The 16,884-nt window shown below is 37.6% G+C and overlaps 2 protein-coding genes across 6 annotated transcripts in view; one reads left to right on the top strand and one right to left on the bottom strand.

The window, feature by feature from the left end:
- The window catches only part of LOC100881866 (WD repeat-containing protein 47), a 99,617-nt gene that overhangs the window by 15,674 nt on the left and 67,059 nt on the right, over window positions 1–16,884 (top strand). Inside the window, exon 1 of one of the 4 annotated variants that reach the window (XM_076529735.1) lies at window positions 999–1,119. The exons of the other annotated variants lie outside the window; for them this stretch is intronic. Coding sequence (XP_076385850.1) covers window positions 1,088–1,119 — 32 coding nt within the window. The 5' untranslated portion in view covers window positions 999–1,087. Of the gene's footprint in view, window positions 1–998; window positions 1,120–16,884 lie in introns of those variants that run through there. 4 annotated transcript variants of the gene reach the window in all.
- Window positions 11,002–15,001, bottom strand: LOC105662859 (uncharacterized). 2 transcript variants are annotated; one of them, XM_076529756.1, is made up of 5 exons: window positions 14,854–15,001; window positions 14,164–14,499; window positions 13,348–13,504; window positions 12,306–12,727; window positions 11,002–11,585 (listed from the first exon to the last, which is right to left on the bottom strand). In XM_076529756.1, the coding sequence occupies exons 1-5, from the start codon at window positions 14,872–14,874 to the stop codon at window positions 11,175–11,177; spliced, it is 1,347 nt and encodes a 448-aa protein (XP_076385871.1). In that variant the 5' UTR covers window positions 14,875–15,001; the 3' UTR covers window positions 11,002–11,174. The 2 variants fall into 2 exon arrangements, with proteins under 2 accessions (XP_076385871.1, XP_012143844.1); XM_012288454.2 differs by having other exon boundaries at window positions 13,339–13,504.

The raw sequence follows: 16,884 nt of genomic DNA on the forward strand, positions 1-16,884 counted from the left end.
CGATTGTGCCGATAGATAGTTAATTAATTTTCTGGTCATAATGGATGTGGAATTGTCAGCACAATTTGGCTATATATCGTGTGGTATTATACGATGTGGCAATACTTTGCAATATAGTGGGTGGTTTTATAGCAAATAACAACTCCAAGTGTGAAACAATTTTACGGGTTGCGATATAGCTCGAAGCAATTCCACTCGTGACAATTCCACGCATCGCAATTCCAAGGGTGACAATTTTACGCGCCGCAATTCCACGCGGTGATACTCCAAGTGTGGCAATTCCAAGTATTGCAATTCCACTCGCAGAAATTCCAAGACAGATAATTCCACGCGTGGAAATTCCATGGTTGACAATTCCACGCGCTGCAATTCCATAGTTGACAATTCCACGCGCTGCAATTCGATGATTGACAATTCCACGCTCTGTAATTCCATGGTTGGCAATTCCACGCGGTGGTATTCCGATTTTGGCAATTCCACGCGCTGCAATTCCAAGCTTGAAAATTCCATGTGACGCAACTCCAATCGTGACAATTCCACGCGCTGCAATTCCAGGATTGACAATTCCACTCGCTGCAATTCCAACATTGACAATTCCACGGGTTGCATTTTCGAGCGTGACAATTCCACGCGTTGCAATTCCAAGCATGCCAATTCCATGTGATGCAACTCCAAGCGTGGCAATTCCATGCGTTGCAATTTCACTCGAACAAGTTTCAAATATGACAATTCCACGCGTTGCAATTCCAGGTGTAGAAGCATGACAATTCCACTTGTTGCAATTGGAAGCGTGGCGATGCAGCAGATAACAATTCCACATAAGCTTGACATATCGCGTGACATTTCCACGCGTTTCTACTACGATTCGGCGTTTCTAGGTACACGGTAGACGCGTCGCGATGCTCTTCGACGCGAGTTTCAGGCGCCGTCGCAGAGACGCCTCGACGCCAAGCGTCGAGCCAGTGTATCCTGCGACGTCGCCTGTACGGTTCAGCCACGTGCTTCCGGTTCTTGGTGTTTTGCAAACGGGATTTCGTGTGTGATGCATCTTCCAGTGAATGGTTCGCCCTCCTCACGCGATACGTGAATGTCCACGGTCCGCAAGACGATCAAAAGAAAGTATGTAAATACACTGCAAAGCAGCTTTTAATCATGTATGATATGGTAAAGCATGCGGTAGAAACTTCTTGTTTACGCGTTTTTGTTGGCAGTTAATTGAAATACTTTTTCGTTACATTATGATGCTACTCTTGAAATACTATTTCCAATAAAATTGTTCTGGGATAACTATTAAACATGTGAAGTATAATTTATGTAATGTGGAGTAATTTTGTTGATATGCATATCAAGTGTATTATATAGTTTATATAAGTCTCAGATAGTAATCGAGGAATAAGCGAAATTTAATACTTGGTCAAGTTCTCGCGCATTAATACTTATCGGAAGCTAAGATCTGTTTTCAAGGAAATTATACGAAGTGATCTTGTTATACTCCAATATAATCCGAGCATTTTTTCCATCTTGCTAAGCATATTTAAACGTGCTGGTATTATTTTCACCCACTGGTAATGTTATACAATAAAGCGATAGTAAAATGCTATATGGATTCAGTTACGCTAGCTCAGCTCGTTACAAGAATTATTGAAGCACAAAAATGTCTTTGTATATTCTTTCCTGCTGTATCGAATTAATTCACAAGTCCTCTATAAAATTAATATTTTTCCCACTACATAAAAATGTGCATTTATAATCGAATAGAAATTCTGGAATCAATTTTACCGTACAGTTTTCTTCGCGATCGATGAAGACGTTTAATCTTCTTTCCCCTAAACAAACGAATCAATCTATGACACGCGTACTCAAGAGGCTGTCATACATCTGTACGGTACATTAACCGATAAACAGCGAAGAAAGCTGCATATGTGAAACTACAAAGTATCACGAGACGTGCTCATTGCGTAGATAAAACGTCTTAATGTTAATTCCTTTTCACGTACGCGTTTGCGAGACTAAGTTGTTCTACTCTATATAACAAGTGTGGTGCCTTTAGTTGGCGAGTCCGCACAATTTTTTTATGGAAATGATACACCATGCTGGGGTATGCGCATCGATCACGTTTCCCCCGTTACTCAAATCGAGGCAGACTTCTGCACGATTTCTTTCCACCCCTGCAATTTTATTGTAAGCATAAATCCAATATCTGAGCGAAATTTCGAGGTCCAATATTCTGAAATATCGAAGTTCTAAATTTCTATGCCGTAGTTTGAAGTTTCAGTTCATTTAAGAAGTTCATGCGAATGTTTAGTTTGAAAGGGTCAGAAATTGCGAGGTTTTCAAGTTCTAAATGTCACAGAATTTTAGGTTGAGAAATTCTGCACGTCCACTACCCCCAAATTCTAGAAACTGCAAGGTTTTAGAATTTCGAGAATGTTACAATTTTGATAGTTATAAAATTTTGAAGTTCCCATATCCCAAACTACTAAACTTTTATAAATCATGTGGTTATAAAATTCTACAAATTCTCAAATTTCAGAGTTGTAAAATTCCAATGTCCACAGACCTAAATTTCCAGAGGTCCTATAATCTCAAAGTATTGAAATTTCAAAGTCCTGCTACTCTTAATTGCAAAAATTCCCAAATTTCAAAGTTATTAAATTCCACCACCCAAACCCCTAAATTTCAGAAACATCCATAATCTCAAAGTACTAAAATTTCAAAGTTATTAAGTTCCACCACCCAAACCCCTAAATTTCAGAAACATCCATAATCTCAAAGTACTAAAATTTCAAAGTTCCACTCCTCTAAACTTAAAAAATCCTCAAATTCCCAAGCTATCAAATTCCACCCCCCAAAATTCTAATTTTCCAAAAGTCCCACAATCTCAGTACTAAAATTTCAAAGCCCCAAATTTCAAAAGTTTCAAATTACAAAGTCATCAATTTCCATCCCCAAACCCCTAATTTTCCAAAACTCCCATAATCTCAGACTACCCAACTTCTAAAGTTCAACCCTAAACTTGCTTAACAACCCTAAACTTATCATCCCTAAACCATCCCTAATCTCACCCCAAACTAACTTAACCTGAAAGAATTCCAAAATACCAAGACCGTAAAATTTCAATAAGAGCAACCGAAAACTTCGCTGGTAGAACGTACGTCGATTCCTGTTTTCACGGTTCTCTTTCGAGGATCCTTCTGGAGATTTATCGGTGCCAAGGACCTCTCGGCGGAGCATTTTCTGCTTCGTTCAATTTTGCGCGTCTATAAAGCTTCGAAAAATCGTAGCGAGCTACTTTCACGCTTTATCGACCACGTCGGGGTTGATTCGTTCGCGAAACAATGGAGGAGAGCGACGAGGACCCGTCACTAGGAAGGGGTGGGTTCTCGATCTAACCCCAAGTGCAAGGCCATGAACGCGTCTTCGATGTGCTTCGAATCATAGGAAATTCAATTTTCGCACGAAAACTATTCTTTGTTGGTATCACAGACTGTGATCGATAAATATTATATTTAATAATTTCTTTGAAAATATTTGCTGTTACACGTTATCATAGTAAGGGTTGTTTCTTTCAGGTTATCAAATATAATAGTTTTTTAGTGGTTTCATATTGAAAGATTAACTAATTACATTTACTTAAGAAATGCTTTAAGGAGTTGTCACAATAGGGGTTGTTTTTCCATGCTTTCAAATATATCGATCCTTCAGTGACTTCATATTGAACAATTAACCTTTTACATTTATTTTAGAAATGCTTTAACCAGTTGTCACTATAAGGATTGTTTCTTTCACATTTTCAAATATAACAATTCTTCAGTAATTTCATATTGAACCTATTATATTTATTTAACAAATGCTTCAGTAATTTGTCGCAACAAGAGTTGTTTCTTTCACGTCATCGAATATAACAATTCTTCAGAAATTTCATATTGAGCAATTAACTAATTACATTTATTTTAAAAGGACATTTTAACGAGTTACTCCAATAAGGTTCATTTCTTTCACATTCATACTGTATAACAATTTTTCACCGATTTCATTTATGGATCAATTAATCAATTACTTAACAAAATTATTTATTGTATAAATTATGGTAAAAGCATTTCGTTTGAAGACGAAGAACAATATTGAAATTTCATACTCTTTCACGGGAGTTCATGAAGGTTGAATGACATGGACCCCGTAGACAAACCCTCCTTGATCTCCCTTCAGACCTCGTTGCCAATGAAAAAATCCATGATCCGTGCTCTGTATGGGCACAGGACTTGGTAAACAAAAGGATACTACGTCGATTGTTACTGAAGTGAATGGTGCACCATAATGCTGACGAATTACGTTGCTATTCTTCTTTGCACACGTACGAGATGGAACGACAGGTAATCGTGGCGTGGATTCGTTGCTCTTCCCTTCTCGTCAAGGATGGGACGTAAAGTGAAGGATGCAAATAGTCGTCGTACAAAATCAATAAGCTAAATTTTTCTTGGATGAGATGCGGTTTTAGAATGTATTGGGTGATAGGTGATTTTTTATGTTATTTGATAAGTTAGGGGTGTGATGGGTCTGGGGTAGGTCTAGGAGTAGGTCTAGGGATAGGTCTAGGGGTAGGTTAGGTGTTTGGGGATTTAGGGAGTTGGGGATGAGGTTTTGGAAATTCAGAGATTTGGTGATTTGAGAATTTGGAAATTTAGGGTGGAGGGTTGAGGCTTTTGACGATTTGAGAATTTGGAAATTTAGGGTGGAGGGTTGAGGCTTTGACGATTTGAGAATTTGGAAATTTAGGGACTTGGGGATTTGAGGATTTGGTGATGTGAGGAGTTGGAAGTTTAGAGATTTGGGGGTTTGAGGATATAGCGATTTGAGAATTTGGAAATTTAGGGACTTGGGGGGTTAAGGATTTGGTGATGTGAGGAGTTGGAAGTTTAGAGATTTGGGGGTTTGAGGCTTTGACGATTTGAGGATTTGGAAATTTAGGGACTTGGGGATTTGAGGATTTGGTGATGTGAGGAGTTGGAAGTTTAGAGATTTGGGGGTTTGAGGATATAGCGATTTGAGAATTTGGAAATTTAGGGATTTGGGGGGTTGAGGATTTGGCGATTTGAGGTTTCGAAGATGTAAGAATTTGGGGGTTAGAGAATTTGACGACTTGAGGATTTGTGGTTTGAGGTTTTGGGAATGTGGAGAAACGTGGGTTAGGTTTGAAAGTTCGGCGATTTGAGGATTCGGAATTCAGGTATTCAAAAATTCATACATTCACACATTTGTAAATTTAAAAACGTACCAACTTGAACAAGTCTCGGGTCCAAAAACTTGAACAAGTCCAAAATCCAAACGCTTGAAGACTTGAAACTTCCGAAAACACCCAAATCCTTAACACGAGACTTTCTCACGCTACCCATCTATTAATCCTTCCCCATTCCAAAGCATCCTTGGCCATAAATAGGCTAATATCGTTGGCACAATCTCCGAAACGACTCAAATCGGTAGCGATCGAAAAAATTGCTCCCACAACCTAATCATATCACGATTCCCACCGAACTTGTTTCTGCAAGGTCCATTTGGAAACTTTAATTTGGCAAGCGTTCAGATCAGCTCATGACATTCGAGTTATGGATGTTGCACACGCTAAGATCGATAGATATTATAGAAAAACGTGTCGATGATTCTATTTTCGAAGCCGTTCGTGAAGCTCTGATCGCAGAGGTCGAATGTGTGAGAGAATCGTGTGATGGTAGAAAAATGGCGAAGCATATTGTCAGACTGTTTCCCAATCAGTAAGACCAGGAAAACGCGAGATGCTTTGCCAGAATGAAGCTGGAATACTTGACGACTTCTTGAGCAATCTTGCAAAGTGGTTGTGCACGAGACCCTGCCGCATACTGTTTCCATTATTCAGCGAACGACGAGACTGGAAATGTAATGAAACGAGTCTTTTTATAGGACTATTGATAACTGTTTACTAGTCATACGTAATTAGGAATATTAAAGTATCTTCGGTATTTAATTACGCTCTTCAGATGTTTCTTATTACGGTTTTATTCTGGATTGGTTTTATTGTGAATTGTATTGGCGTATTTTTATTGGTGGGGGTTTTGTCTGAGGATCTGGTACTGATAGGTTTATTGGGCGGGTAACGTGGCGGGGAATTTTAGAGGCTTGGGGAATTGGGGAGGTTCTGGGATTTGGGAGAAGGGGAGATTTAGAGGTTGGGGAGGTGAAAGGGAGGCTGAGATTTTGGGGGTTGGAGGTGGATTGAGAATTTGGGGTTTTAGGAATTGGGGAGTTTAGGTTTGGAATTTTGAGATTTTGGAGTTTTGGAAATTGGAGAAGAAGGAATGGGAAGATTGAGAATTTGGTGATTTAGAAATTGGGGAGGTAGGAATGGGAAGATTGAGAATTTGGTGATTTAGAAATTGGGGAGGTAGGAATGGGAAGATTGAGAATTTGGGGATTTAGAAATTGGGGAGTTTAGATTTAGGATGTTGAGGTTTTGGGATTTGGAAATTGGGGAGGAAGGAATGGGGAGATTGAGAATTTGGGGATTTAGAAATTGGGGAGATAGGAATGGGGAGATTGAGAATTTGGAGATTTAGAAATTGGGGTTTGGAAGTTGGAGTTTTGCAAGTTAGGGTATTTGGAAGTTAGAGATTTGGGAATTACGGATTTCAAAGTTGGAGATTTGGAAACGGGGGATCTAGGTATTATAATATTTAGATATTGGGAACTTGGAAGTTGGAGTTGTGCAAATTAAGGGTTTGGAAGTGGATAATATGGGTATTGGGGTCTTAGAGATGTAGTAATAGTGATGTGCAAATTGGAAAATTGAGGACTTAGATCTTTAAAAACTGTCTAATTTAGAATTGTAACGTAGAAACTAAATATTTGCGATTCATAGAATTTGATAATTGTGTACATGCAAAATTGGAAAATTAAAAAATATAAACTTCAAAAATTTACAATTGAAATAAACTTCCTCGCATTAACCTTTGCACTCCCATGTCCAGTCTACCTCGAAATATCTCTTGATCTTATATTTTCATTTCTTTACTACTAACAGCAAATGCAAAACCTGTTAGTCACATGCTGCTCATTGTTCCAATTTTATCGTGAACCTCTCCATATATTTCATAAACTAAGAAGTTTGTAGATAAAATAAATTGAGGAACACAAAATGGTCTTCCACCTGTCCACACTCTGTCAGAGTATCAATCTTACCCACGTCACAATCAGATAACGAAGTAACCATCCAAACAGTAAAATAATCTCCCAGTGAATTAACGGAAATCCTATTTTATCAGGAAGCCTGCACCACGTTAATCACGGCGACGGGTTTCGCCCGGTAATCGCCTCTCATTTATTTAGTAACCGTTAAAGCAAAACGACCAAAGTGCGTCTGGTATGAACGAGACTCCGTATGAGCCTCGATCGAGGAATCCGTGTCGATTGAAAACGAGGGAAAAACTTGTCACTAGCTATCTGCCTATGTAAACGAACACCGGTACTCGGTGATCTCGGGTCAAAGGTGAGCCCCGATGAATACCTCCATTACGGTCCGGGTAATGACTTCTTTTCCTCGAGCTCGACGCTGAAGTAAACTTAGAGCCTGGTCATTCAGCCAAAAAGAGACCGGATACTCTTTTGTGAATCACGAGCGATGCACGCAGGTAACGAATCGAAGCGGCCGTAGGGCGATGACCCAGATCGTCGTAAATATTCCGTGACTGGAAACTGCCTAACTTATTCCGTGACAGGTAACGAAGAGCAGGTTAATTATTTCGACGACGCTTTATAGGATGGGTGTCTGCCGACAGCTTGCGCCGTTCGAAGTTTCCGGGTGTAAATCGTGGAGTGGATATGTAGATGCACATAGACCAGAAGTTTTGATCTTTTGGGAAATTCGGGAACTTGGTTGAAAGCTTCATAATGGAACTGTATTTGGGAGTTACGGTAATCTGTTTGGTGATGGAGGGAAACAACGAGGGACAAATAATTGTTCTTTATGTTTCATTGAGTTTGCTTATTAATTAGGGTAGAGTTGGAAATTTTTTATTTGGGAATTTAGGAATTTTTTTATTTGGAGATTTTTGGATTTGGGAATTTTGGGATTTGGAATTTTGGGGTTTGGAATTTTGGGGTTTGGAAATTTGGGATTTGGAAATTTGGGATTTGGAATTTTGGGATTTGGAATTTTGGGATTTGGAATTTTGGGATTTGGAATTTTGGGATTTGGAATTTTGGGATTTTGGAATTTTGGGATTTGGGAATTTTGGGATTTGGGAATTTTGGGATTTGGGAATTTTGGGATTTGGAGATTTTGGAATTTGGGAATTTTGGGATTTGGAAATTTGGTATTTGGAAATTTGGGATTTGGAATTTTGGAATTTTGGAATTTTGGGATTGGGGAATTTTGGGATTGGGGAATTTTGGGATTGGGGAATTTTGGGATTGGGGAATTTTGGGATTGGGGAATTTTGGAATTTGGAATTTTGGAATTTGGGAATTTGGGAATTTGGGAATTTTGGGATTTGGAGAATTTGGAATTTGGGAATTTTGGGATTTGGAAATTTGGGATTTGGAAATATTAATTTCCTTAAACCTACATACACAATGAAATAACCTACATACACAACCTACCTCCACAATGAAATTTTCATAAAAAGTTTACAGAAAAGTTTATTATTACATATAAAAATCATAAATACAATTCACCAAGAATCCCGAAAAAAATACAGATCAATAAAAGATGTAAGTTCTCGAACAACGTGCAATTAGCCAAGCATCTGAATGGCGATCGCAAAAGACACAAAGGGAAGAGAAACGCCTTTTAATTCGGAGGTTAAAAAAGTCTGGGTTTCAGAAAACTGGTAGAGATGCTCTTGTCGGAAAAGCGACACAAAGAGAGAAGTTTGAAAATCTCTCGACGGCTTTTCAAAGAGGTCGTTCTCGTCTTTTCGATGTTGCCGCGCTTAATGTTGAAGCTGGTCCACCATATCCTTTACTATCGGTGTTTCTCTGCTTCTCTTGCATTCGTACTTCCGGCTTTCAGACGCCCAGACAAGCACCGTCACGCCATTGTGTATGTGTCATTCGGGTAACGAGTTAATTTATTCGATAATCGTCGCGAAATCATCCTCAATGGACAAAGTATGTACACAGTATGTACAAGTACACTGTCAGTAAGAGTACTTTATCTTTCATTTTAATTTTAGTTTTCATCTGGATATAATGAGAGCAATGAAAACATTTATTTTACACATTGCTCATATGTTACATGAATTGAATGTTTTCGTTTGTGATACTGAAAGGCTTAGTCAAGTTATTAAATTATTAAGGGTCAGTCAAATTATCAAATTATTCAGGGTTAACCACATTATCTGGATATAATAAGAGCAATGAAAACATTTATTTTACACGTTGTTCATATGTTACATGAATTGAATGTTTTCGTCTGTGATACTGAAAGGCTTAGTCAAGTTATTAAATTATTAAGGGTCAGTCAAATTATCAAATTATTCAGGGTTAACCACATTATCTGGATATAATAAGAGCAATGAAAACATTTATTTTACACGTTGTTCATATGTTACATGAATTGAATGTTTTCGTCTGTGATACTGAAAGGCTTAGTCAAGTTATTAAATTATTAAGGGTCAGTCAAATTATCAAATTATTCAGGGTTAACCACATTATCTGGATATAATAAGAGCAATGAAAACATTTATTTTACACGTTGTTCATATGTTACATGAATTGAATGTTTTTGTCTGTGATACTGAAAGGCTTAGTCAAGTTATTAAATTATTAAGGGTTAGTCAAATTATCAAATTATTCAGGGTTAACCACATTATCATGTTATTCGGGGTAAATTTGTCAGTTAGGGTGAATTATCAAGTTATTAAAGGTCAGTTAAATTATAAAGGTTTCATCAAATTATCGGACACAGTTCAACTCAATTAATTTGCATAGAAAATCAAATCAATTAGTCCAAGAGATTTTCCAAAAATTTGTAGTTTGTGATCCCCGTGCTCCCAATGCAAATTTTCGAGATTTCAATCTGGAGCATGTGCTCCGCGATGCAAATCCCGAACTTCGTTACACCAGGTAATTTCCTTATCTCATCGCTTGCACTTTCAACAGTCGTAACGAACAGCAAACACCGGTTTGATCCGTTGAAATTTCACGATCCCAAAGAAATTACGTTGGAGGCAGAGTCCCGAATCAGGAATCAGAGATTGCACCATCGCCCTCCTTTTCCGGTTATCCGTCGTTTTCGACGCCTACCGCGATGTAATGAAGTTCTGCTGCATTAACGCTGCTGCCAGATTGTACGGAATCGAGTTCATGATTGCTGATCGCCCTCGGCGTTAATATATGCTAATTAAGAGCCTTAAGGGTCGCGAAATGGGGGTTGGAATAACTATTGCGAAAGGGATCGTGGATTTTCGGGAAGTGGAATCTGTTTTTAATTTTTGTTCCAAATTGTTTTTATTGGTTTATGGAATTAGATATCACATTTCTAAGTTTTTAGGGGTTTAAGTTTATACATTTCTAAATTTTTTAATTTCTTGAATTTTGGGAGATGTTAAATTTCTGTAGTCCTCATATTTCTTATATTTTTTAAACTTAGTAAGTTTGTAAGTTTCTCAAGTTTTTTTACATTTCTCAAAATTTTCAAGTTTCTCAAACTTCTCAAATTTGTAGATTTCTAAGCTTGAAACCTCCGTGTTGATCTCCCATCACCATGAACCTAAGTTACCAATATTAATCCACAAATTCGTGATTTCTCTGCCAGCATCGTCAACCTAAAAAGTTCGTGAAACGACAAAGATCTCTCCACAGGGTTCGACCATAAACAAGCACAGTCATCCACCGGTACAAAACCTAGAAGCGAACGGTTGTAGCCATCACTCATCAGAACCGATTAAACAGCAATTAAACGCTAGTCCCTCGCACAGCGTCATTAGAGGAATGTTACAAGAAAGGGGCATCTAACAAACTCGATGATACTTCACTGTCGTACACGTTTATTGAAACGATATTACGATGCCTGCATCAGCAAGCGATTACCAGGTGCTAACAGTAATTGACTTCTATAATAACCGCATGCAAGCGTGAAACATTGTATAGAAATATTATATATAAAACATAATAAATAACAGTCTGATTTGCCGAGTCCAGATTTACGGTAATTGATACATTCGAATCGGTTCGTCTCCGCTGGTGTGCACGCAAATTCGATAGGATGAAGAGGAACACGGGTAACTAGAGCCGTAATTGACGACGTAATTACTACTGTAAGTTTGCGGTAGCATCGTGTACTGAGTGCTGGGTAAATAAGATACTGCCTGGCCGTTGGGAAGCTGATAAACTTGCACCACTTGTTGACCACTGTTTCCTACTAAATTATTCGATATTGCGTCGTCCTGAGCGTTGAAATCACCGGAAGGGTCACTTGTGTCCGATGCTTGTTTGAACGTACCGATCACTGCATGACTGTGGTGACCCTTTACCAGTTTTGTATGATGTAGCCCTCCGTAGTTTCCGATCATCAGTTTGTTGGTTTTGCTCAGACCGATTACCTTTGTTCCGTGCTGAAACATAATTTCGGGGTTCATTCGTATCAAATTTTTAAGGTTTTAGGTTCTCTAATTTTCAGAATTTTTCATTTCTAAATTTTTTCATTTTTAGGTTGTTACATGTTCAGGTCCTTTTCTTTCAAATTAAATTCCTAAGTTTTTGAAAGTTTTTTCATTTATAATTCTTTACACTACTGGGTCTACCAATGATCTTTTTGGTCCAAATTTTGTTATGTACACAACAGTCAAACGATGACTATTTCATGGAGCAATATATCTTCAAACTGTATCCATCAAATCGTGTGTCATAAAACACCAGCAGCAATATCAACTACCTCAATACCTTTATCTACCTTAACACCTCTATCTACCTCAATAATGAATATCACGCAACTAACCCCAAAACTTGGAAATTTAAAAATACGACAGATCCTTAACACTAGATTTACGGATGTTTGATGGTCACTTTTAAATTTATCTAAAGTAGAAAAATAAATAAATTGCAGATGATATGTGAACTGCCTAAAACATTGATTCTTTTGCTGAAAGTTGACATTTTTACAAAAATTTCTTAACAAATTCTGTCATCTAAAATAGACCTATTATCCGTCATTTTGACGGGTTCTGTAAATCTAGTGTTAAGACCTAAACCCTTGAGATCTATACCCTTGAGACCTATACCCTTGTGACCTATCTATCAATTTGCAACGAGTCATTCAAAATTAAAGTACTTACAGTCCTCGCCTGGCGATGCTGGTTATGGTTCACATCACCTTCCTTCGATTGAGAAACAGCGGAACTCGGTCTGGGATCGGGGAAGTTCCTTTGCTCCATGCCTTGCAAAACTTCCGTCTGATGTTGTTGAGGTGCGGGTTGTTGCAGTAGCATAGCGTGTTGTAGATTTTCCAGTTTTATTTGAGGGGGTTGAATCGGCGTGGAAGACACTTCCGGATACTGCGACGCTGGCTGTGTCAACACGGTTTCCTCTGCATTCGTTTCGGACGGCGTCTGTTTGCTCGTAATTTCCTGGTTGGAATCGAGGGCTGGCTCCATCACGCGATATTCTTGGTACATTGGGTACATGTTCGAAGGATTCAGACCTAATAGGGAATCGGTCATGGGTTGATTGTCGCTTTGGCGTACCTTCACGTTCTTCTCTGTGGAGTTATTAGGTTCAGTTGATGTATAATCGCTTATATTTATTTTTTATTAAAGGATTGTATGGAAGACAAATTGGAAAACGACTACAAATGTGCTGATGTGTATATAGTTTACATATACTGTGTTTATAGTTTGCATGTACTGTAAATTATATAAACTGTTGTAGGCGTTTATTGTGCGGAACCAATAAGTACCTACACATCGTTTAATATAAATCAAATTTATTGTACGAGACAAATAAATGCCTACACTGTAATAAATGAAGTTAATTCAAAGCTTATACTTATTGCAATGCGATGAATTTTAATAATTCAGTTTGTCGAAAGAAATTGAAGGTGAATTTTAGCTCCTTAACCTACAATTTCTTGAGCAGCTGCGTCATTCACAGCTATCTCATTATTGCTACAAGGTTAAAACAATGAATGGATGTAGAAGTCTTACATACATTTTGTCTTCAGTGATCTTTGATTATCCAGGTTATAATTAAAATTGAATGTAAACGATTACAGTGAAAAAAGTCTATCACGTTCAAACTGTGCGTCACAAGTGCGTCACGATATTGTAGGACAAGGGGTTAATTATGTTAAAAATGTGAAGCTGGTTTTACCATCGAGACCTTTGGTGGATTCGCCATCTAGACTCTGCAAATCAATGACTGGGGAAATATTTTCGTCTAGGGACGACTTCGTGGCCACAGCATCGAGTTTATCCCGCTTCTGCCTCTGCCCAGCAGCACTGGGTTCGACAGACCGCCTGTTCCGGCTATGTACTGGCTAAGAAAATTTGTAAATTAGCTTCGAAATATTATTCACCAATATAGCCATTTTTTCTCAAATTTTTGTTTGTAATATTTTTGAGAGTCTTCAATTTTTTTTTTCAGTAAGATGACACTTATTAGAAGAACATATTCAGTTAATTATTTTCCTGTCTTTAACTCTACATGCTATTATCTTTTAACATTTATCAAATTTTTCTTTGTAACATTTATGAATCTCTTCAATTTTTTTTTCAGTAAAATGACACACATCAAAAGGACATTTTCAGTTAGTTAATTTTCTGTCATTAAATGGATACATGCTATTTTCGTTTCAGCTTCGTCAAATTTTTGTTTGTAATATTTTTGAAAGTTTCTTCAATTTTTTTTTTTAGTAAGATGACACTTATTAGAAGAACATATTCAGTTAATTATTTTCCTGTCTTAAACTCTACACGCTATTATCTTTTAACATTTGTCAAATTTTTCTTTGTAACATTTATGAATCTCTTCAATTTTTTTTTTTTAGTAAAATGACACACATCAAGAGAACATTTTCAGTTAGTTATTTTTCTGTCATTAAATGGATACATGCTATTTTCGTTTCAGCTTCGTCAAATTTTTGTTTGTAATATTTTTGATAGTTTCTTCAATTGTTTTTAATAAAATGACACTCACCAAAGGAACATAATCGGCAGAAGCTGGAGCAGGCATCCCCACAATTCCGAAATCACTCACTTGCCCAGGGTTTAGTTGATTATAATTCTGTGGTATCAGCTGATAGTGTTGTAATAGGGGATGCAGAGCATCAGCAGGGACGTGATAGGAATCCGTGTAAACTGGATGAAACTCCAAATGGTAATCCGCGGATTTCGGTTGTTGTGGATGATCTTTGTTCACATATTGCATAGTTTCAGGAGGTTGGGTTATTATTGAATGATGCTGCTGGGGTTGATATCCAGGCTGTACCAAGATATCGGCCATCCCGTTTCTCGTTAACACAGCCACCGATAACTGAAACAATATTGGATATAAATTATTTATCCACGCTTTCTTTAGAATTACCGAATTACGGTCTAAAAGATTATGCAAAAAGGAGAAAATATTACTGTAACGAGACTTATTTCATTCTTCACGCTTGTTTATTAGAACTTTCCCTTCATAACTCGCTGATATAATTAATGATCTTTGGTTTCTTAAAACCGAGGTAGACAAAAATAAAAGTTGGAACTACGCTTTTCTACGATTTCATTTTTTCAAACTTTCAAGTTTCTTTTCAACTTTTTTCAAACACTCTTGTTTCGTATGAAACATTTCTCTATTTCACCTCTCAGAATAATAAAAAGCTCAAAATCGTACAAAACTCACCACCAGTATCCATTTCGCCATTGTTATCTCGTTGTCAATCGTCCGGAGGTACAATCAAAACTGCGACCCGCGTTCAGAAAACGCGTGAATTAATCAAGGAAAAGTTGCTGAGACCACAAATTTCCTGCAGCACGCACCGTTTTTTGTCGGGTCAACTGTCGTAACTTCGGACGACAGCTAAATTCGCAGATCCATTGTGTTTTTTTTTTGGGTCAGTCTTTCGAAATTGAATTTCGCAACTGTACGTGAGTACACTTCTACCTGGCTTCGTATTTTTCTTCTCTTATCGTTATATTGTATTATCTGCGCCGTGGAAAGACACACGACGGTCCCTGCTGGGAATTTCTTTTTATCCCGAAGAAATAGCTTTTCGTTACATTGTACTTTATCTTGTCTCGCGGAACGTGCAGATTCATAATTCACACCCTCTCGAATCAAGAATCGCTTTCCGGCAAACTTTCATCGCCATATGGGGGCGCAGTCGATAACGATTCTCCCTTCTATCCATAATCTTTTTTCTTTTGGCGCCTACTGTCTTGGCACGGTGAATACCAGCAGCTTTTTGCGGGAATACAAAGTGGCTGATTTGAGGAAACGATCTAAATATGAAAGTTTCATGCTCAAAATTTAGGGAAGTTCAAGAATCAAAGGAGGTTCAAGTGTAGGCTTTTTTAATTCATAAACTTTCTGCACAAAAAATTGTCGAGTCTTAAAATTTGTCAATTGAAAAATTTCAGGACTCGACAATTTTTTGTGCAGAAAGTTTGTGAATTAAAAAAGCCTACACTTGAACCTCCTTTGATTTTTGAATTTGCCTAAATTTTGCAACTTATGAATCTGTAAGTTCAAGAGTAAGTATTCAGTAAGTAAGTATTCTGAATACTTACAGTATTCAGAAATTGTCAGACTTAATTGAAAACTCTTGAAGTTACAGATTTACAAGTGTCCAAGTTTGACAATTCACATCTTCCAAAATCACCTCACAAACTCTCAATGTATAAACCTAGAAATTTTTCAACTTCATACCACTTATCTGATTGCAAAATAACTCCGCAAGATTCTAGCGTGCATCCGTACTAGGAGAGAAATTCGTATCCAATGTTATTTAACGTCTAGTTAACTGCTTAAATCGCATTAAACGCGCTCTACCCGAAAGGTCCCGCGCTAAAGCGTTTATGCACAGGATTTTAATATAATTCGTTAAAAAACCGGACACCGTGAATTTCTCTCTTATTTCAGGGCGTCGAATAATTATCTCGTACGGAAGTGAACGCGAACTTCGGTTTAAATATTCGCGAGAGTTTAGTAGGAGAATGGTAGATCAATGTCCGAATCGTCTATCCATCCAGTTTACGAGACAATCAGGGCATGTCAGCGGAGACGGTGGCCTCAAAGTGCAACGAACTTGTGAAAACAAGGATTTCGCATATTCCTAACGCGCATACCATTATTTGGTTTTGCAATACCTCGATCGATTCACGATTACCGTGAATCAGATCAACTGTGTTGAATTAGGGTTATGGATTGCAATCAAAGAAAACGAGGTCCATAACTCGCTTGATTATACTGATCGTGCCACAAAATTACCCATAATTTCGCTAAAACGACACAGCTGTGCGATTATTGAAATCGTGCTACAATGTAGCTTGAATAGGGAAGGTTCACAGGGAAGTTGAATTTTATTAGGATTATCTGAACAAAGCATTCGTTAAAATTTTGTGAAGTATCTGTGGTTGATCAGGATCGTTTACGAGCACAAATTGGCTCGTTATGGAGAGGTAGAGTTCTATTACACAGTCAGGAACATTATTACAGTGATAGAAGTTTGATCGAATGGTTCAAACTTGAGTGGATTAGAATTTGTAAATTGTAACTCTGGGAATTGAAGACTAGAGACTTAAAATGAGCTTCTAAGTTTACTTCTAAATTTACTTCCGAGCTTAGAAATTTTAATTTAGAGTTTTACAAATATTCTGCAACTGAGAAATGTTCAAACTCTAAGATGTTCCAAGTTCGAATCGAACCTCTATA

This window comes from Megachile rotundata, chromosome 3 (genome assembly GCF_050947335.1).
Source record: "Megachile rotundata isolate GNS110a chromosome 3, iyMegRotu1, whole genome shotgun sequence".
Taxonomy (NCBI): domain Eukaryota; kingdom Metazoa; phylum Arthropoda; class Insecta; order Hymenoptera; family Megachilidae; genus Megachile; species Megachile rotundata.